General features: G+C 35.7%; 1 protein-coding gene across 5 annotated transcripts in view; it reads left to right on the top strand.

Annotated features, from left to right (window-relative positions):
* The window catches only part of CAPN7 (calpain 7), a 46,083-nt gene that overhangs the window by 16,460 nt on the left and 7,337 nt on the right, over positions 1 to 22,286 (top strand). For 2 of the 5 annotated variants that reach the window (XM_063602192.1, XM_063602194.1), the window contains exons 6-17: positions 825 to 911; positions 5,176 to 5,302; positions 6,297 to 6,382; positions 7,755 to 7,848; positions 9,429 to 9,476; positions 9,837 to 9,983; positions 11,182 to 11,288; positions 12,343 to 12,463; positions 17,797 to 17,941; positions 18,077 to 18,176; positions 18,776 to 18,911; positions 19,506 to 19,581. In XM_063602192.1, coding sequence (XP_063458262.1) covers positions 825 to 911; positions 5,176 to 5,302; positions 6,297 to 6,382; positions 7,755 to 7,848; positions 9,429 to 9,476; positions 9,837 to 9,983; positions 11,182 to 11,288; positions 12,343 to 12,463; positions 17,797 to 17,941; positions 18,077 to 18,176; positions 18,776 to 18,911; positions 19,506 to 19,581 — 1,274 coding nt within the window. The remainder of the gene's footprint in view (positions 1 to 824; positions 912 to 5,175; positions 5,303 to 6,296; positions 6,383 to 7,754; positions 7,849 to 9,428; positions 9,477 to 9,836; positions 9,984 to 11,181; positions 11,289 to 12,342; positions 12,464 to 17,796; positions 17,942 to 18,076; positions 18,177 to 18,775; positions 18,912 to 19,505; positions 19,582 to 22,286) is intronic. The other 3 variants (XM_003826216.5, XM_063602193.1, XM_034955894.3) reach the window with 3 other exon arrangements.

Here is a 22,286-nt window from a genome sequence, read left to right on the forward strand (position 1 = left end):
GTCCAACACTTTTCCATATGCTACCTTCACATGTTTGAAATTCTGTACTACACCAAAACAACTCTATATTCCACCTAACAAAATGCAGCTATCCTTCATGCGAGTGAAAAGTTTTCATTATCTTTCCAAAATAAGGCTGTACATAGTCCCAACAATCATTTCATCTATTCCTGACTATATTAAGTAGTCCTCAGATTTCCAGGCTATTGTTACCTAAAGACTAAATTCTGAAGTTACTCTGCAACATCTCATAAATAGAATAAGGGAGAGAAACAGATACAAGAAGGAAATAGTTAATATAGATAAATAAGCATATACACAAAACAAGGAGAATGCAAAGCTACTACAAACCTTATTTCTTTAATTTGTCAGTAGACCATAGCTGATATCTATGACACTTCCTTCCTCCACTACCCATTTCATGTCCTCATAACCAGAAAACGTGAAGAGCATATATTTCAGAATTGTAAATGTGTTTTTTTAATTCCAAAATAACTTAAGCAATTGATTTCTCCCTTTAGGCTTAGGATAGAATTGGTTTTGTGTCTTGGTGTCAAGGACACTTTCATTACCTCTTGAATAGTCTTGTCTTCTTGTGGTTGTTAGCCTTTAAAGAATATTCTTATTGGTTTGAATTGATTCAGTTATTTTCTGATTTTCAATTGTTTTATGAAAATATTGTCCAAAGATATATCAACAACATGAGGTTGTCAGTTTAATTTTAATACAGTATCATACCTTGTCATTTAAATTTTAAAGAGTTGAAATAAGATTGGCAATTAAGGTAAACTTGAACATTTAGGTTTTTTTCTCGTGTTTGATAGGACAACATCAAAAATAAATGGTATAGAATATGTTCCTTTCATGAATGTTGACCTGAGAGAACGTTTTGCCTATCCAATGCCTTTCTGGTAAGTAAGCACTGTTGCAATTTTTAATTCCAATATTTTAACTTTTCAGTACTCTGAAGTTCAATTTAATAGCCTTGAAATTAAAATTTGTAATAAAAAAATTTGTTGGAATAGAGGGGTGGCTGTGGGAAAGGGATAGGGCAACATAGCAAGAGCACTTTTGTTATTTGCCCAGTCATGAGGACATGAGGATCTCCTTTTGCCTAATATTATTTCTGTAGTGTCTAGCACAGTACCTGGTGTAAAGTAAGTACTCAGTAAATATTTGTCCAAGCAGTGATTGAATCACAACAGAAATTCTAACACTCAGTAAAGAAACTGAATGGAAAAGGGGAATGGAATGATGTCATTGTTTACTAAGAAGACCAATTCAAGCAAGGGCTATTTATGAGAGAATTAGTTAGCACAGCCTTCCAGGACAATGGCAGCTTATGTCAAGAGCCTTAAAAATATTGTTTGGTTCAGGAGTCCGAGCTTGTAGTCATCGTAAGAAATCAACAGTCAAAGATGTACATAATAAGGACACTCATCAAAGCATCTGTTGCAGCAAAAAATTATTGAAACAAACTGGCAATATGGGAATGATTAAATAATAGTACATCTATACAGTCAAATATTATGCTACTCAAAATAAGTATTTAAAACTGTAGGAAAAAAAATGTTCCCATTACAGAAATCAAAAAGAAAATTATGATGTCCCCATTTTTTTTTTTCTTCTTTTTTTTTGAGATAGGGTCTCACTCCCATTGCCTAGGCTGGAGTGCAATGATGTGATCATGACTCACTGCAGCCTTGACTTCTCAGGCTCAGGTGATTCTCCCACCTCAGCCTCTTGTATAGCTGGGACCGCAGGCATGCACCATCACGCCCAGCTAATTTTTGTATTTTTGGTAGAGACGAGATTTTACCATTTTGGCCAGGCTGGTCTTGAACTCCTGACTTCAAGTGATCCATCTGCCTCAGCCTCCCGAAGTGCTGGGATTACAGGTGTGAGCCACTGTGCCTGACCCTTCTTTTTCTTTTCATGTATTTATAGATGCATAGAAAAAAAAAATGATGTGGAGAAATATACCCGAATATTTACAGTGGTTATGTCTAGGTAACAAAATTTTGTGATTTAACCTCTTCCAGTACTTTTTTATTTTTCAAAATTTCTCCAATGAGCATGTTATATTTATTATTAGAAAAAAAAAGCTGGATGCTTACTATATAGAATATGAAGGCTCTGTAAAGAACAAAAGGGCTGCTTTTTATTTTCTAGTGTTTTGCTGTTCTTTTGCCAAGGGTTAGGTATCACAAAGCCAGTTAACATATTTTTTTCACTCAGTTAGCTGTGTGATGCTAGTAACTGATTGGGACCAAAGGAATTTTTATATCTGAGAAACTTTATAGCATTAATGTTCAGGGAAAGATTCTAGAGCCAGACTTTCTGGTCTCAAACCTTGTGTAACACCGGGCAAGTTGTTAAATCTGTCTCAGTTTCTTGTCTGTAAAATGGGGATAATAATAGAAACTACCTCATAATGTTACTGTGAGTTAATAAAATGTAAAACCCTGAGAATGGTGCTGTTATATAGCAAGCACTATATCATAAAGGTTACCTGCTAGGAAAATCATCATTTTGTTAGTTACTAAGTTATATAACAATTTGGCTGTATATTCCAAATACTTTAACATTTTTTATACCTCTTTGACCAATGATTTTACTTCAGGAATCCAGTTGTAAGGAACTATTTAGAGATATACTCAAAAATTCATACGAAAGCGATAATCATTGTTGTTATAATTGTGAAAATGAATCAGTTATTCTGGTATCTTCTTGACAATATTCAAATAGAGATGTAAACTTATCATTTCTATCTTTTTGCAACAAATTAATGTAAATCATATTTGTTATGCTTATACAACACAGTGTCCATAAGAAAAATGTTATATAGCCATAAACAATCAAGTTTTCAAGGAATGTAATAACATGGGAAAATGCTCATAATATAATTGGAAAAGTAAAATATGTAGCCATGCAGACTCCCTTAATTTAGGCATAGCACTTGTCACAGTTGGAATTTTTCTTTTTTTTCTCTTTAAGGTGATTACTTGCTTAATGCTTGTCTGCTACTCTAGCATATAAACTTCATAAGGACAGAGACCATGTCTGTTTTAATTAAGTTGCACCCCAGTGCCTACCACAGTATCTGGTGTATAGTAGGTATTCAATAAATATTTCTTGAAGTAGTTAAATTGGGAGAAAAACAAGAATAAATACTAAAGTTACTATTCTAAGTGGCAAGGTATTTTCTTATTTTTTAAATTATTTTACTTTAGGAACAATCAGAAGAAAAAGCAACAGTAAATGTTCTTAAGTTGGGTTAACAGATCATCAGGAAAAGGCTCCAGAATTTATCTTTCGCTAGAGAGATTGAATTATTTTTTAAAATTGTTTCTATTTGGTCGTGTATTACTTTTAAAATAATAAAATAAGCATTATTGAATATTATAATTGTAAGTTTTTTTATTTTTTATTTTTTGAGATGGAGTCTCACTCTGTCACTCAGGCTAGAGTGCAGTGGTGCGATCTCAGCTCACTGCAACCTCCGTCTCCCAGATTCAAGAGATTCTTCTGCCTCAGCCTCCCAAGGAACTGGGATTACAGGCGCCCACCACACGCCCGACTAATTTTGTATTTTGGGTAGAGACTGGGTTTCACCATGTTGTCTAGGCTGGTCTCAAACTCCTGACCTCAAGTGATCCGCCCGCCTCAGCCTCCCAAAGTGCTGGGATTACAGGCATGAGCCACCGCGCCTGGCTGTAAAATATTTTTAATATATTTAAGTTCTGAGGGAAAAAACCTTGAATTTAATAATCCTCTAGTGACTTGAGAGAACAAATATTATGGAATCTTGGATTTATCCTGAAATATGGTTCATATGACAGGTTAATAATAGATTACGAATTTGAATTTGCGTTAATTTTTTCTCCTCAAAATTTTTGAGAGCTGTCTTTAAACTCTTCTGAATTCAATTAGCTCACTTTCTGTTTACAGTTAGCTCCTGGTATTATACAGGTACCAAAATGCTACCTGGAATACTAGTGGTTCTGTGAGATGATAATAAAAAATGTTTGAGATATGTTATATGCCATATTCTATTTTAAGAGATTGCAATAAACATTGGCTTATTTAAAGTCTAGAGGTGTCCTTCAATGAAAAAACGAATACTTTAACCAGGAGTTTGTAGATCATACTTGACCACAAAATCCTCTCTTCTCCCAGTATCTGTCAGCATTCTTTGAAAAAAAAAAAAAAAGTTATGTTTGTGCCAGTTTGCATATTATATACTTTCTATTACTAGGAAATCTTTTGAAAACCAAGGATTTGTTGCTCCTGCTCTAGAAAGGGTTTGGGGATGGTTGGGCCTGGTGGCTTGTGTCTGTAATACCAGCACTCTGGTATTTACTTCAGGAAGGCTGGTATCAGCCTTGGCTGGAGGATTGTTTAAGCACAGAGGTTCTAGAGCAGCCTGGGCAACATATGGAGACCTCAACTGTTAAAAAAAAAAAAAAAGTTTAGGGAAAGGGGGAAAGGTAGATGTTTCCCCTTGGTGTACACATCAATTTTAGAGAAACATTGTTACACACAGTGAGTAGAGGGTAATGGATAAGAATGGTGGATTTGGCACCAGAGACCTGGATTCAGATGCCAGTTCTGCTGTTTCTTAGGTGTCTGACCTTGGTAAGTCATTAATCACTTTAAGCTATTTCCAAAAATAATTCCTTTAATAGAGTTGTTTTAAGAATTAAGTGGATTATGTATGTAAAGCACTTTAGCATGATGCCTGGCACATGGTTAGTATTCACTAAATTAGCTACACTCATTATTAGCCTTGCCAAGTGGAGTTTGTAAAGAACCAGCTTTGAATCTTTAGCTTCCTAGGTCCTTTTGAATGAATCAGCTTGTACTATTGTTAATGGTTTCATTTTATTGCTGAATTTCTTGAATACAGTTATGCTAAATTTAAAGAATTATATTCTTAAATGAATTTAAGTTGTTCTTCTGTTTTCAATTATTTAGGTATATTTTTTAATTGGAGGGGATGATCAGGTTGACTGGACTCTATAAAGAGCCAGATTTGACCAGAAGGTTATTTTAAGATAATACAGTACTGCTATAATCACTAGACCAAAAAAAAAATCTCTAGGAAATTTAATTTTGGCTTTGAGTCATCTTTTAAGATTAATTTTTTTATTTTAATTTTTATTATTACCTCAGTGATAGATGGGGCAAGCTACCATTATCACCTAAACAAAAAACTACATTTTCCAAATGGGTACGACCAGAAGACCTCACCAACAATCCTACAATGATATATACTGTGTCCAGTTTTAGCATAAAGCAGGTGAGCATTTATTTTGTATGATTTTATAGAAAAGTCAGCATTTTAAAGTAATTTGTGTATAGATTTGAGTTTTTTCTTAGATTTTTTATTATATATTCAGGTACAGAAGTGTAATTGGAAAAATTGTTCATTCTACACATTTTGACTGAAACATACTGAGATAATATAAGTATAAATCACTGTTTTGAGTGATTACAGATTTTTATGTGGGCCCTGTTTATCATTATGTACCTGTAAATGTAAAACTTGAGAATCTGAATTTCACCTTTGATAAAGGAATAGATATCAGCAATAGAAGGATATTTAATTATTTGAGTATTCAAAATCAATTTTTTTGAAATACATTATTTAATTTTTCTAGGATTTATTAGAATAAAATGTGTGAGTCGGCAGTATGGTGTTTCTATTTGTTACTTTCCTATTGAAATAATAACCAGGAAAATATTTAGTATACATTGTAGCACTATTCAAAATAACAAAGACATGGAATCAACCTAAATGCCCATCAGTGACAGATTGGATGAAGAAAATGTGGTACATAAACACCTTGGAATACTATGCAGCCATAAGAGAACGAGATGTCTTTTGTAGGAACATGGATGGAGCTGGAGGCCATTATCCTTAGCAAACTGACGCAGAACAGAAAACCAAATACTGCATGTTCTCACTGATAAGTGGGAGCTAAATGATAAAAGAAAGGAACAGCAGACACTGGGTTCTACTTGAGTGTGGAGGATAGGAGGAGGGAGAGGAGTGGAAAAAATAACTATTGGGTACTGGGCTAATAGCTGGGTGTTGAAATAATATGTACAACAAACACCTGTGACACGAGTTCACCTATGTTACCTTCCACATGTACCCCCGAACCTAAAATAAAAGTTTTAAGAAAAGATATTTAGTATAAAAAGTAGGTACTTGGGGCAATGTACATATATTGCGGTAATGTTGAAATTACGTGAATGAATATGAATATGTTAATTATTCTTATTAACAGACAATAGTATCGGATTGCTCCTTTGTGGCATCACTGGCCATCAGTGCAGCTTATGAAAGACGTTTTAATAAGAAGTTAATTACCGGGTAAAAATGTGTCTCTCTTTACCTCTTTTTGTGTAATTGTCCCTTAACTAGAAATTTAAAACTTAAGCCTTATCTGTATAGAAAGTGGAGAGGGCATATCATTCAGAATATGGCCCTTCTGTAGAAATTAAGCAGATGATTTATGAATGTGGAAAGATACGCTAAAACAGTCTTAAGAACCTATACACGTAGTTAATATATATGAAATTAATGTGTTTTGAAATAAATGAAATTGATCAAAGTAAAATCATGTCATATTGATAATACTTTATGATTGGACTGTTAAGTGAGGTAGTCACTAGCCACATGTGGCTATAGACACTTGAAATGGATTAGTCTGAATTAAGAGGAGATGCACTGCAAGTGTAAAATGCATGAGATTTTGAAAACTTAGAACATAAAAAATGCAAAATTGCAAAATATCTCATTTTTGTGTTGATTATATGTTAAAATCATATTTCGATTTGTGATTAAAACATCAAAATTGGTTTTACTTTTTTTTTTTTTTTTTTTTTGGAGACAAAGAGTTTTGCTCTTGTTGCCCAGGCTGGAGTGCAATGGCGTGATCTCGGCTCACCACAACCTCTGCCTCCTGGGTTCAAGCGATTCTCCTGCCTCAGCCTCTGAAGTAGCTGGGATTACAGGCAGTTTTACCTTTTTAACTTTTAATGTGGTTACTGGGAAATATAACATATTTCTGTTGGCTTGAACTGCTTTAGAATGTATTAAAATGTTTCTGAAATACTTTTTCAGTTTTTAAAAGATACATTAGCTTAAAATCATTCATTGCAAAAACTAAGCATTATAATTTTTTCAACTTTTCCTGAGCGGTTTTTGTGTGTTAAGTCCTAAGAGTATAAAGATGAATTAGACGCAGTCCTTAGTTTCAACTATTTGCCATATAAGTGGTCCAAATGTATTTTAAAAGAAAATTGATACTGATAGTTGTTGAAGTATGTTATTGTATAATTTTATGCAACTATATGTCAAAGTTGGATCTACTTGCCTTAGTTGTGGTTAATTGAAGTGGTCTTTACTTCTTAGGGCCAGTGGTAAAAGATTATTTTAACTGGCTTAAAATATATACACTTAATAGATAATTTATTAGGGTATGTAAGTTAACATTGAGCACTTTTCAGAGTATTTTGAAATTTATGTCCACTTTGTGATCTCAGAAAATTACTTACTAATAGTAAATAAGCACTTCGATTAGGGTGTAGTTCATTTTCTAGGCCTATTGTAGGAAAATATTCTCCTGTTTGTTTTTATGAAATTGCCAAGACGGTAGTATATACCTGAATGAAATGTGCTGTATAGTAGTTGATATTGAATACTAATGTTGGTATTTTAATATTTATTTTTCTTACAAAAGCATAATTTACCCTCAAAACAAGGATGGTGAACCAGAGTACAATCCATGTGGGAAGTATATGGTAAAACTTCACCTCAATGGTGTCCCAAGAAAGGTGAATAATGTCTCTCCCCACTCCCATCCCTTGTCTCTCTCCGTTCCCTACCTTTGAATCTTGAGTGAAATCATTAAGAAATGTCATCTGTTTAAACATTTTAAAAGTTAGTTTGAGTCTGTGATATTATATATTACTACCAGTAGCATCATGTGTTAATCATTAAAAATTAATTAAAACCATGGCAAGTATAAACTTGTTTTTTAAATGGTTTTGAGAAAATGTATACAGTTTCAAAAAGTAACGTTCAACTAAGGATTGCTAATGCTTAAAATAAATTTTCATCTGATAGTTCATCTGATTGTTTTGATTAAAAGGAAATCAGACAAACTAAATCTGTTAGGTCAGAAGAGTGTATATGTAGTCATAACTTAAGTGTAAGAAGCCTTTGAAATTATTTCCTTTTAAATATATATGCATAATTTTAATTCACACTAATTTCTTTAAGGAAAGACTCTGAACTCTGTTATAAGGGCCTTGCATTGTTAAGGTTCTCCACCACCTGTCCATGTTGAGATCCATGCAGCAACATCAGCATCACCTGGAAGTTTGTTAGTTTTGCAGAATTTCAGGCTTCACCCTAGACCTGCTGAATCAGAAACTGCGTTTCACCTAGATCCCCTGTGATCCAGCCTGAAAATCATTGCTCTGTAGTTCAGTAATACTCAAATTTTAGTATGCACAGAATCACCTGGCAGGTGATTATCTGTTATTAAAACACAGGTTTCTGGACCTCACGCCCAGAGTTTCTGATTCTGGAGGTCTGAGATGAGATCAAAATTTGCATTTCTAACAAGATTCCAGGTGATGCTGATGTTGTTGTCTAGAATACTCTCTGAGAGCCATTTTACCTGATTTACTTAAAAAGTAAAGAAAATTATTGAGAATAATTTTACTGAACTATAATTCTTGACCTCTTGTTTAAAGAATCCTTAAAGATGTATTGCATAATCTTCCTATTGGTGTTAAATCAAATTTCTTATCCTCATATCTCTCAGAACACTTTTTTTTTTTTTTTTTTGAGATGGAGTCTCTGTCACCCAGGCTGGAGTGCAATGGCACAATCTCGGCTCACTGCAACCTCCACCTCCTGGGTGCAAGTGGGTCTCCTGCCTCAGCCTCCCAAGTAGCTGGGATTACAGGCACCCACCACCACACCCGGCTAATTTTTGTATTTTTAGTAGAGACAGAGTTTCACCGTGTTAGCCAGGATGGTCTCGATCTCCTGACCTCATGATCCTCCCGCCTCGGCCTCCTAAAGTGCTGGGATTACAGGTGTGAGCCACCGCGCCCAGCCTCAGATCACTTTTTAATATGAATTAGATACTGTATCTGATGACTTCCTCTGTTATTTATATGTATTTTCTAGCCATAATGTTCTACTCTTACAACTATACATGAGTCTTTTTATAGGTTTAGAATAAAATGACAATAATACTGTATTTAAAAGTGAGGCCCTTTTGTAATTATTTTAAATGTACGTTTCTAGAATAATATAGGTTGAGTATCCCTTATCCAAAATACTTGGGACCAGAAGTGTTTTGGATTTTGGATTTTAACAGATTTTTTAATATTTGCAGAATACCTACAAGTTGAACATCTCTAATCTGAAAATCCAAAACACTCCAGTAAGTATTTCCTTTGAGCATCATGTCAGTGATCAAGAAGTTTTGGATTTTGGAGCATTTCAAATTTTAGATTTTTTATTTCAGATGCTCAGCCTTTTAATTTCAGTGATAGTTACATGACATTTAATCAATTGATTGAAGGTTATCATCTGACAGATTAGCTTGTAAAATTGAATAAAGACATCATATTAAAAAGAACAACATTTTGTAATTGGTATGATTCTAGAAACATTACCTTAATAGCCGTCAGCATATTGTGCCTTATATTTTATCAGTATGAAAGGTATGTTTTTATTTCTTGATAGAAAGGATTTTAAGATATTTTGTGCACCTAAGAAGGTTAATGTTCTCTTTCTCCAGGTGATAATTGATGACCAGTTACCTGTTGATCACAAGGGAGAATTGCTCTGCTCTTATTCCAACAACAAAAGTGAATTATGGGTTTCTCTCATAGAAAAAGCATACATGAAAGTCATGGGAGGATATGATTTTCCAGGATCCAACTCCGTAAGTAATAGATAAGACGATCCAGACACAGATTTAAGCTATCTAATATAACTGTTTTAAATTTGAAAAATTCTAGATAGTCTTTTTGTTTATAGGGAAAGAGAGCAGATTATCAACCCCTGAAAAAGGATGACCAGTCCCCGTATTATGGGGATATATATATTTTCTTGTGTATCCGGGAAAGCCTAAACTGTGTCTGCTTTTGTTGGGATACAAGGCCAATTATAAATACAGTGTACATTTCCAGAGCAGTCTGTTTAGATCAAATGGATGTGTCATATTGTCATGTATTTTTTTATTTGTAATTCAGGTTCAAGGAGTTACTTGTTTTATCCAGTCTTAACAGAACTTAACCTATAAGATTGAGGTGTCTTCCAGTGACCTTTTGTTGCATGAGGTAAACTAGACTTGAGCCAGAAAGAAATTAGTCAGATTGGCATGACTTTAAATTCTTACAATAACCAGCCTGTGGCCTTAGAAAATGTGTTTAACCTTTCTTAGCCTCTTCATGTATCCATAATATAAGGATAATATCCACCTCTTGTCTTAAAGTCGTAAAGATGAAAATTGCATCTTTATTCCAATAATAAAATGAAGTAACGTATGCAAATCACCCATCATTCATAAGTGATTAGTTTCCCTGCCAAACCAGGTGTCCTTGACTTTTCCAGTTTTATGCCCAGTTCTAATGCTAGGCAAAGAATCTATAGGTCATAATTAAATGCAATAGGATGTTACAGTTTTTCTTTTCCCAGCCTATACTTTCAATTGCTCTTCCTTCACATACTTTTAGTTTAGCTTTCTAATTGTTGCTTGTTAATTTACTCAGTGGAGTTTAGAGAGAGAAAGAATGGGAATGTATGTAAAACATGAGGAACATCATTGCAAGAACTCACTAAAGGACTTGTGACTGCATCGTTGAAGCAGTTTTTTCTGTTACATGTCTTTTTATCATATTCACCTGTAAAATAGTTTTTTATTCAGGAAAAGCAACAAAGATTGTAGGGAAAAATATGCATGTTCAAATTCAGGTAGGAATTTGAGTTAAATAAGAAATATATTACTAGTTGAAAACAACTACCTTCTGATTTATTTCTACCAAAATCATTATGCCAAATCAGTGAGATGTAATAGCTGCTCTGGGGATTTAAAAACTTGAAAATGACACTGGCAGTCCTGAAATGTGTTTCTGTTGCAGAATATTGATCTTCATGCACTGACTGGCTGGATACCAGAAAGAATTGCTATGCATTCAGATAGCCAAACTTTCAGTAAGGATAATTCTTTCAGAATGCTTTATCAAAGGTAAACATTTTTCTTTGTTTTATGTGTGTGGTAAATGTGGCCGTTTAAAAACATCATGCTGGCTGGGCGTGGTGGGTCATGCCTGTAATCCCAGCACTTTGGGAGGCCAAGGCAGGCAGATGACCTGAGTTTGGGAGTTGGGGGACCAGCCTGACCAACATGGAGAAACCCCATCTCTACTAAAAATACAAAATTAGCCGGATGTGGTGGCAGGCACCTGTAATCCCAGCTACTCAGGAGGCTGAGGCAGGAGAATCGCTTGAATGCAGGAGGCAGAGGTTGTGGTGAGCCAAGATTGCACCATTGCGCTCCAGCCTGGGCAACAAGAGCAAAACTCCATCTCAAAAATAAATAAATAAAAATTTAAAAAATAAAAACATCATGCCTTATTTAGAATAGAGATTGCAGAAGCTGTTGTTTTTAGTTATTAAGGAAATTGTTTTTAAAATAGACTTCACATTATGTACTTCCTATAGCCAGTCCTCAGTTATCTTCCCTTAATAGTTACAGTTAATCCAAATTGTAGATAATCCAAAATATTAGGATATGTAATATAGAAAAATTATTTTAGATTTACTAATTAGTTACCAAGTTGAGGGAAAGTGGGAAAAGAGAAGTCTGAGAAGTTAAGCCTTAAATGGACAATCCATATCCATTTAAGGGACTGGAAGTTTGTCTAAACAGTGATACACATTCGGTTGCAAAACTAGAAAGCTCAGTGATTTGATAAATAAAATGATATGCCTGTTTGGGAAATGCCTGTGGTATTTCACGTCTTTATTTTTATTTGTAAACCACTTGAAATTTAGCGTTTGTTTTCCTTCTTTGGTAGGTTTCTGGTTTAGAATTAAGTTGCCAGAAACTTTAAAAAAAGAGAGAAATGTGATAATTTATTTTATATACTGTGCATTAGAAATGTACTTCTTTTTGAAAATTCTTCAGGGGTAGGAACAGCCCATTTTCATGTAAGCCATTAGACTAAAAGATAAAATGGTGTGATCTTAGATTACAAATGTGTTTTACTTTAATTAATTGTCTTTGGGGTTCATTCCAGATTTCACAAAGGAGATGTCCTCATCACTGCGTCAACTGGAATGATGACAGAAGCTGAAGGAGAGAAGTGGGGTCTGGTTCCCACACACGCATATGCTGTTTTGGATATTAGAGAGTTCAAGGTTTTGCCTTAAATCTTTTTCTTTTATTTTTCTTGTTGGGTAAGACATTGCAGGGATCCCAGATAATTTATCAGACTTCTGAATACTGACAAATCAAGGTTTAAGTGGAGTTTATAAACCATTTCACCTACATTAACTTGATCTCTACTGTTGAAAATTATGAAATTAAAAGGTGGGAAAGGAAATCATAGGGATGGCACAGATACTGATGACAGAACAGAAATGCTGTTACACCTCTTTGTCTTTTCCATAAAACCAGCAGTTTTGAGGCGGAATACATAGCTCCCAAGATTCCAAGCTGCTTCTTGGTGTTTGGATCAATCACAGTGTTAAGCTCTAAAGCAGTGGTCACCAACCTTTTTGGCATCAGGGATCCGTTTTGTGGAAGACAGTTTTTCCACAGACTGGGGGGTGGGTGGGAGCATGGTTTCAGGATAAAACTGTTTTACCTCAGATCATCAGGCATTAGATTCTCATAAGGGGAACACAGCTTAGATCTTTTGCATGCACAGTTCACAATAGGGTTCACACTCCTATGAGAATCTAATGCCACCACTGATCTGACAGGAGGCAGAGCTCAGGCTGTAATGCTCACTTGCCCACTGCTCACCTCCTGCTATGTGGCCCAGTTCCTAACAGGCCATGGACCAGTACCTGTCTGTGGCCCGGGGGTTGGGGACCCCTGCTCTAAAGCATAGTAGACACTGAATAAATACTTATGAAAGTGGGCCAGGCATGGTGGCTCACATTTGTAATCCCGATACTTTGGGAAGCTGATGCAGAAGGATCTCTTGAGGCCAGGAGTTCGAGGCCAGGAGTTCAAGACCAGCCTGGGCAACATAGTAAGACCCCACCTCTACAAAAAATAAAAAAAAATTAGCTGGGCATGGTGCCATATATCTATAATTCCAGCTACTCAAGAGGCTGAGGTGGGAAGATTGCTTGAGCACAGAAGATCAAGGCTGCATTGAGCCATGATCACACCACTGTGCTTCAGCCTGAGTGATAGAGACCCTGTCTGAAAAAATAAAAAATTGTGAAAGGGGAAGAAAATAGGAAGATAGCTGGGCATAAGATGCATGCCAGTGTGTTTTGTGTAAGCAAGTATTTTTCTTCCTAGAAGCCCTTGCGTGCTGTCAGGCCTTTCAGACAGACCCTGTTTCTGCAATATCTGGTTAGAATATTTGACTTCATTACTTCTGAGGTTGTTGTTATTTTTAACTGAAAAATGGATTGGTTCTATGGATTCGAAAATACAAAGATTATTAAACAAGTACTATTTCTTAATGAAGGACCCTTGATAACAGAACGAATAGAAGTAGTGATCAGTCAGCAATAACAGAGCACTACTGTGTGTTAATTAGACTGGTTTTCTTATGTGTGGCACATGGATTTACAGTCACGTGTTGCTTAATGATGAGTGTACATTCTAAGAAATGCATTGTTAGGTGATTTTGTTGTGGCATGAACATCATAAAATGTACTTACACAAACCTAGATGGTACAGCCTACTATACACCCAAGCTCTGTGGTATAGCCTAGTGCTCCTAGACTACAAACCTGTACAGCATGTTATTGTATTGAATACTGTAGGCAGTTATAACAACTTGGTATTTGTATATCTGAACATAGAAAAACACAGTAAAAATACAGTATAAAAGATTTTGTTAAATGGTACACCTGTATAGGGCACTTACATGGTTGGAGCTTGCAGGACTGGCAGTTGCTTTGGGTGAGTGAGTGAGTGGTGAGTGAATGGGAAAGCCTAGGACATTGCTGTACACTACTGTAGACTTTATGAATGCTAGACATGTAGACTTTATAAAAATATTTTTTCTTCAATAATGAATTGTTCTAAGCCAGTCAAATCATCAGTGGTGGTTGTATACCAACTTTAGTGATACGAATGTTATTAATAAGTTCTGATTAACCCACTACCATCGGAGCAGCCCAATAATAAATTAACCTTGGCTTACTGTAATTTTTTACTTTATAAACTTTAAATTTTTTTTAACTTTCTGGCTCTGTAATAACAACTAGCTGAAAACACAAACACATTGTAGAGCTGTACACAAGTACTTTACGTGAGCTTTTTTCTGTTAATTTTTTTTTAGGCTGTTTTCTTAAAATCCGAAACATAAACACACACATTAGCCTAGGCCCACATGGGGGCAGGATCATCAGGATGTCAATTGGCAATAGAACTTTTCCAGCTCCATTATAATCTTATGGAACCACTATGATATATGTAGTTCATCACTGTCTTAACATTTCATTATATGGTGCACGACTGTATATGAATTAATGAGGACAGTAGGGACCTATTGCACCATTTTAAAATTTATAGTCTTGGAACTTTCTAAATTAGCTGGTCAGTGTTGAACCCCCCAGCCATGCTCTATAGAATTGTTTCTTTAAAAGTGGCATAAAAATTGCCCACTTAAAGCAAAAAATATAAAAATTATGTGAAATTAAGTATGCCAATAAGTTTGGGGTTTTTTAAAATTATAATTTGCCACAAATGCCAGTCAAAACATTTTAAGTGGCTGGGCACCGTGGGTCACCCCTATAATCCTAGCACTTTGGGAGGCTGAGGCAGGAGGAATGCTTGAGGCCACGAGTTCAAGACCAGCCTGAGCAACATAGCAAGACCCCATCTCTACAATAAATAATTTTTTAAAAAATTAGCTGGGCATGGTGGCACGTGCCTGTAGTCCCAGCTAATTGGGAGGCTGAGGTAGGAGGATCACTTGAGCCCAATGTTGCAGTGAGCTGAGATCACACCACTGCACTCCAGCTTGGTTGACACAGTGACACCCTGCCTCAAAAAATGTATATTTATATATAAAGGTTTTCTCCAGTACTCTTTTATTGGGTATATATTCAAGGAGTTTCCTAGGTGCATTATTTTTATTTTTTATTTTTTGCTACTTATATTTTGAAGTGTTTATTTAATTCTGACTTTTTTTTTTTTTTTTTTTTTTTGAGACAGTCTCACTGTGTCGCCCAGGCTGGAGTGCAGTGGCGCGGTCTCAGCTCATTGCAAGCTCCGCCTCCCAGGTTCATGCCATTCTCCTGCCTCAGCCCCCCAAGTAGCTGAGACTACAGGCGCCCCGCCACCACGCCCGGCCAATTTTTTATATTTTTAGTAGAGACAGGGTTTCTCCATGTTAGCCAGGATGGTCTCGATCTCCTGACCTCATGATCCACCCACCTTGGCCTCCCAAAGTGCTGGGATTACAGGCGTGAGCCCCCACGCCCGGCCAATTCTGACTTCTGTTTTAAAATATTTCCATATTTGATTCAAGCATTTATCTCTAGGACCTCTTTTTTGCAGAAAGACCTAATCTTAGACTCTGACAGCTCTGCTCAGTATTACATCATTGGTGACTTTCTTCACTTAAAGAGATTTTCAATATTTATTAATATTTGCATAAAAGTGCTATCATTTTTGTTTGACTACCTCTAATCTGCTTGCATATTCCAAGGTCTTCATTTTAGTCTCAGCGATTCTCTCTTTGGGTCATTTTTGTGTCTTTGAGGTGATGTTTCATAGTCTACTATGGAGTTACATCTCCAGATCAGGGTGCTGACTTCAGTTCAGACGGGTGTTATCATAGAATTTCTGAAGCTGTCCAAGGCTTTTCCTTTGCTGCTACTTGGAAATAACTTTAGAAATTGGATGTTTCAGCAAAATCAAATTTTTTTTTTTTTTTTGTTCTCTAGCTTTCCTTCTTTTTAGGGCTGGTTCTCTACCCATCCAAACAAAATCTACATCCATATCTTGGTGTCCTTGAATATCACTGATGCTGGGGGTCTGTCTCTGAAAAGCTTAGCAGCAATTTGCTTTCCTTTGTGCTCCTCTTTTAGGAAGTGTTATGAGTCCTGAAATGAGGCAGATTACCTGCTTATGGAGAATTAAATTTTTTGAAAAGAAAGGAATTAGAGTTAAATGTCGGTTGACTTATGTGTGGTGAGACACATACAGTGTAGAAGATATTGATGAAAGAAACTGTATTAATGAAGCTTCTAGGGAATATAGCCTAAGAGGAATGAGTCTTATGTCCAGAAATCACATACATCTACCCCCAGCCACAATTTGTCACCATTTAAAATAGCAAAGGAATGTGTTGTTGTGGTTGTTTAGATGTCTTCCAAACAGTTTGATTTATGATATCATTAGAAAAAGTACACAATTTCCTAAGGTGACTGCTTGCAGTAAGACATATTATTTTGGATTTACCACCTCTTTTATTTTCCTGAATCAATGTAATCAATTCTGTAGACATGCCTGGTATTTACTAAGCATTTACCTTTACATTCTGTTCCATACATGAGTGGAAAATCTGAAAAGGGATGATAGTGTTACCATTTCAAGGAGTTAATGATTACATTGGGGAGACAAGATGACTACATTTGTAGGAAACAGTATAAGATAGGATACTATTTGTTTTAAACTAATGTAATACAGATTGCTAGCACTATGAAGTTTGGAGAATTCAAAGTAATTAAAAGAAAGAAATTACTAAATGCTAGATACTTTATGTTAATTCCATTTGATCTTCACAGCCATCTTCTAGGGACACATCATAATCTTCATTTTACATATGAGTAAATGAATGTTCAGAGAGGGTAAATGACCCACCCAAAGAACTGGAATTTGGTCCCATTTTATTCTGACCCCAAAGTCCATGTTCCTTTCTCTTTTCTTCACTATGTCTGTCTGCACTGAGAAGAAAGGGTAGCTAAAGGGATCAAAGAGGGCCTTTCAGAAAAAGGGAACAGCATGATCAATTGCCTTTAGAGGCAAAATTGAATAAGGATTTTATTGCATTCTGAAAGGAAAAACTAGATTAGAGCCAAAGGTTACATGGAGTATAAATACTGGAAAATAAAGTGGAGCCAGAGTAGAGTGAGCTTTGAAAAGGCAGAAAATACTTCATGCTCTAAGGCAGTACTGTCTAATAGAACTCCTGCAATGATGGAAATGTTCTTTATCTGGGCTGCCCAATGCATTAGCCATTATAGCTACTAGCTACCTGTGGTCATTTAACATTTGAAATGTGGCTGCTGTGACTAAGGAACTGATTTTTGAATTTTATATAATTTTAACTACATGCGGTGAAAGACTGCACTATTAGCTCTAGGGAGTAGGCAGCCATTTACAGTTTTTGATCGATGTATGACCTGGTGAAAGTGTTAAAAATATTAATTTCAAGTTGATTTGAGGGGAAAAGAATTGATAAGTACTCAGTTCATCCTGTAATAAGAGAACTAATATGGTAAAAACTGTTTTACAACTTAATGTTATCTCCTGTTTCTTTTTTATATAGGGGTTGCGATTTATCCAGTTGAAAAATCCTTGGAGTCATTTACGTTGGAAAGGAAGATACAGTGAAAATGATGTAAAAAACTGGACTCCAGAGTTGCAAAAGTATTTAAACTTTGATCCCCGAACAGCTCAGAAAATAGACAACGGTAAATATATCTTTTTAATTTTAATACCATTTATTCTTCAAAAAAAACATGTTTTAACAAGACAAAACATGTGTAACTGACTTAAATCATTTAGCATTAAGATTTTTTTAGATTAACAAAGATATTAATTTTCAGGAATATTTTGGATTTCCTGGGATGATCTCTGCCAGTATTATGATGTGATTTATTTGAGTTGGAATCCAGGTCTTTTTAAAGAATCAACATGTATTCACAGGTAACTTTTTGCATATTGCAGAGTATGCTTTATAATAGCATCCACTTTCTTCACTTAAAAACATAATTGTGCCAGGCGCGGTGGCTCATGCCTGTAATCCCAGCACTTTGGGAGGCCAAGGTGGGTGGATCAGTTGACCTCAGGAGTTCTAGACCAGGTTGGGCAACATGGCAAAACCTCGTCTCTACAAAAAATACAAAAGTTAGCCAGGCATTGTGGCGCACACTTGTAGTCCCAGCTACTCGGGAGGCTGAGGTCAGCAGATTGCTCAAGCCTGGGAGGTGGAGGTTGCAGTGAGCCAAGATCACGCCACTGCACTCCAGCCCGGACAACAGAGCAAGACTCTGTCTCAAAAAAATAAATAAATAACGGAATGGTTAATTTAGGAAGACTAGCATTCCATCTTTTTGTCACGCCCACAGTGACTATCTTGTTAATAGTTGTTTTCTTTCCATGCTTCCTAGTTGTGCCAAAAAAATTTAAAAACAGTAAAACAAAACCAAAAACTTGGATAGCTTAATTCACTTTTTGAAATAGTGTTATATTTTAGCTCTATGAGAAATTTAATTACAACCTTCTTTGTTGACTTTATCTTTTAGTACTTGGGATGCTAAGCAAGGACCTGTGAAAGATGCCTATAGCCTGGCCAACAACCCCCAGTACAAACTGGAGGTGCAGTGTCCACAGGGGGGCGCTGCAGTTTGGGTTTTGCTTAGTAGACACATAACAGACAAGGTACTGATACCCTTCTAATGATATCCCATACAGAAATTTTTTTAATATAGTTAGAACATTGTGAAAGACATACGTAAACACCAGCCTGTTTAATTTACATAGGTGCCCTGAGAATAGTGTTTTCTCAGATAAATGAATATTTTCCTCTAAGGAAATTTGTATTTTATAATTATACACTTAAAATCTTGTTCAAAAGTCATCTCTGAAGAAAAGTATGAGGGAGTTTGTGCTTTTCAGTGAGGGTTTGGGGGTTGATCGTGTATAGTTTAGATCTTAATATTAACATTGAAATATGCTGAAAGGAATTTGGAAATGTTGAATCATTAGTCTTGATTCTGTAAAGGTTAACCATAATCTTAATAGCCTCCGAATCTTATTTAATATACATTCATACATTGTGGTCATCTATTAAAATGACAATTTAATTCAGAAAAACAATGTTTCTTATAGCACTAAATAGCTGAAAACAATGCTCTTAAAATTAGAGATTTTTTGTGGAGAGATTTAGAGCATTTTTTGTGGAGAGATTTAAAAAGAAAATAAATAGCACTTTGAACCCATTTTCTAACCACATTGGATTCTTTGTGATTTTAGGATGATTTTGCGAATAATCGAGAATTTATCACAATGGTTGTATACAAGACTGATGGGAAAAAAGTTTATTACCCAGGTATGTTTAGTAGCCCAGCAAACATTAAAATAAACATACATAAGATTTTATTTATATGATTAAGTTGAAAAATGACACATTTTATGTAGATAATATAGAGAAATAATTATGTTGATAGACTAATAGAAACCACTCAAGCAGATGGGTATTCATGCTGTTCTGTGTTTTGTTTTGATTTGTTTTAATTTGGAGACTCCAAGGGGGGATTTCCATATTCTCGCACATGGCTGTCAGAATTTTATTTCTGAAACTTAAATGATGTCTTTTACTCTAATCAAATGTATTCTGTGGTTTTCCTTGAACTTCTGGATAAAATCTAAGCTCTTTAGCATGATATATAAGGCTTTTTATTCCCACCTTAATCTACCTGCCCCCCTTTATTTCATGCCCCAGCTTCTCACAGTTGAGATAGTTGCTACTCCAGAATACACCATGCCCTTGTTGCCTTTTTTCACATGGTTTCTTCTCTCAAGAATCTCTCCTCCTGCCTTATTCCTTTCTCCCTATTCTGCTTAATGCACATAGTTAAGGTCCAGCCTAAATACCATTCCTTCCACTGGGCACCTGAGATATTTAACACATTGTGTTGAAACCACTTTGCTTTCACATTTTTAAAAAATGTGTATCACTTAGTGAGAGAAACTATCTTAAGGCTCTGGAGAATAGTGATGAACAAAACAGGATTCTGCTTTCATAGTGTTTATGTTCTAGTTGGGGAGACAGTTAATAAGCAAAATATCAAGTACTGATACACGTGTAAAAAAAGGGTTATGTGTGAGTGACTGGTTGGTTGCTTTTGGTGGGTGGTCATAGAAGACCTCTTTGAGCAGGGATGAGAAGAGCTATGAATAACAAAAAGGAACCAGTCATGCAAAGAAATCAAGGGAAAAGCATTACAGGCAGAGGGAACAGCAAGTACAAGGACCTTACAGTGAGAAAAGATGGTGTATTTTTGGGACAGAGGACAGGCCAATTGCCTGGGTAGGTGTGGTATCAAAAGAGGTCAGAAAGATTTGCAGAGGTCAGATCACATGAGGTTCTGTACACCACAGGAAGGGTTCGGAGAGTCTTTGGCTTGTCATAATCAGGAAAATGACATGTCCTGGCTCCAAATGAAGATGCAGCTAGGCTGTTGGATTTTTGAATAGAGTTCTGGGGTAAGGGTAGAGATACAGATAGGGGAGTCAGGAGCATATAGATGGAGTTTGAAGATAGGACTGCATAAATCACCTGTGAAGAGAGTTGTGGGTTCAGAGATTAACACCCAGGATCTGACCCTTGGACTCTCAGACACCTTGAGGTTCAGCAGAGGAAAAAGGTACCACAAAAGAATTTGAACAGAGGGCCTGATGAAACAGTGAGGTTTCACATAACCCAAGCAAAGAACATTTTTCAAGAGAAAAAGAAAGGACAGTTCCATCTATTGATGTTTGAGAAATCAAATGAGATTAGGTGAGAGAAGAAACTATTGTGGGAACTAAATGATAAGAACTTACGAACACAAAGAAGGAAACAACAGACACTGAGGTCTACTTGAAGTGGGGGGAGGGTGGGAGGAGGGAGAGGAATAGAAAAGATAACTAAGATACCTGGGTGATGAAATAATATGCACAACAAACCCCCATGACACGTATTTACTTTTGTAACAAACATTCACATGTACCCCCAAACCTAAAATAAAAATTAAAGGGAAGAAACTATTGGACTTAGCATCGTGGCAGTCAGTCATTGTTGACCTTGATAAGAACAGGCGTAGTGGAGAGGTGGGGCTAGAAGCCCAGTTGGATTGGTTTTAAAAGAGACTATGATGTAAGGAAGCAACTGTTGACAGTTCTTGCAAGAAAGCTGTGCAAAGAAATGGGCAGTGATGGGAAGATGTGATCAGAAGTGGTTTAAGTCTTACTTTGTTTAATCATAGGGAAGTATGGCATTCTTCCCTATTACAATGTGTTGATGGCAGGCACTGAGTCTTGCTAGTCAATATCCCTGCGTTCTGGAATGGGCATGGCACATAGTAGGTCCAGTGACAAATATCGAGTTAAACTAGCCAAGCTTTCCTTTTTTTAAAACAATGCTCCATCTTATGTATAGTGATTTTGTCTTTTCAGAATACTTTCATGTTTATAATTTTATTTTAATTACAACACTCTGCAGTAAATAGGACAGGCCTTGTTCCCTGTTTGACAGAAGAGTAAACTGAAACATGGAAAGGTTAAAAACCTTATTCAAGATCCACAGATATGCCAATTCTTTACTCTTCTCACTAGACCACACCACCCCTAATCATTAGAGACTTATGATTTGTTTGAGATACCAAAATACTTAGTTTTTCTGATAGGTCCTATTATAAATATTCAGCGTTCCTAAATAAGCTAAGTGAGACCATCGATCTTAACATATAGTAATTGGCATGCATAAAATTTTATTGTATCAGGCTTGACTGATGGGACTATCAAATAATATATTAGGCAGCATTCTTTGTAATAACAAAATATTGAAAATAATCTGAATATCCAGATTTTCTAAATAAGCAATTGGGGGTATAGATAAAATGTCATATTTGTATGATGGAATATTATACAGGCAGTTATAAGAAATAAACTATCTGTATAGAACAACATAGCTCTTTTTAAAATGTTGAGTGAAAAATGAAAGATCTAAGACATACACTATTTTTTTAATATATACACTTATACCAGCAACAG

The sequence above is a fragment of the Pan paniscus genome, chromosome 2 (assembly GCF_029289425.2).
Source record: "Pan paniscus chromosome 2, NHGRI_mPanPan1-v2.0_pri, whole genome shotgun sequence".
NCBI lineage: Eukaryota > Metazoa > Chordata > Mammalia > Primates > Hominidae > Pan > Pan paniscus.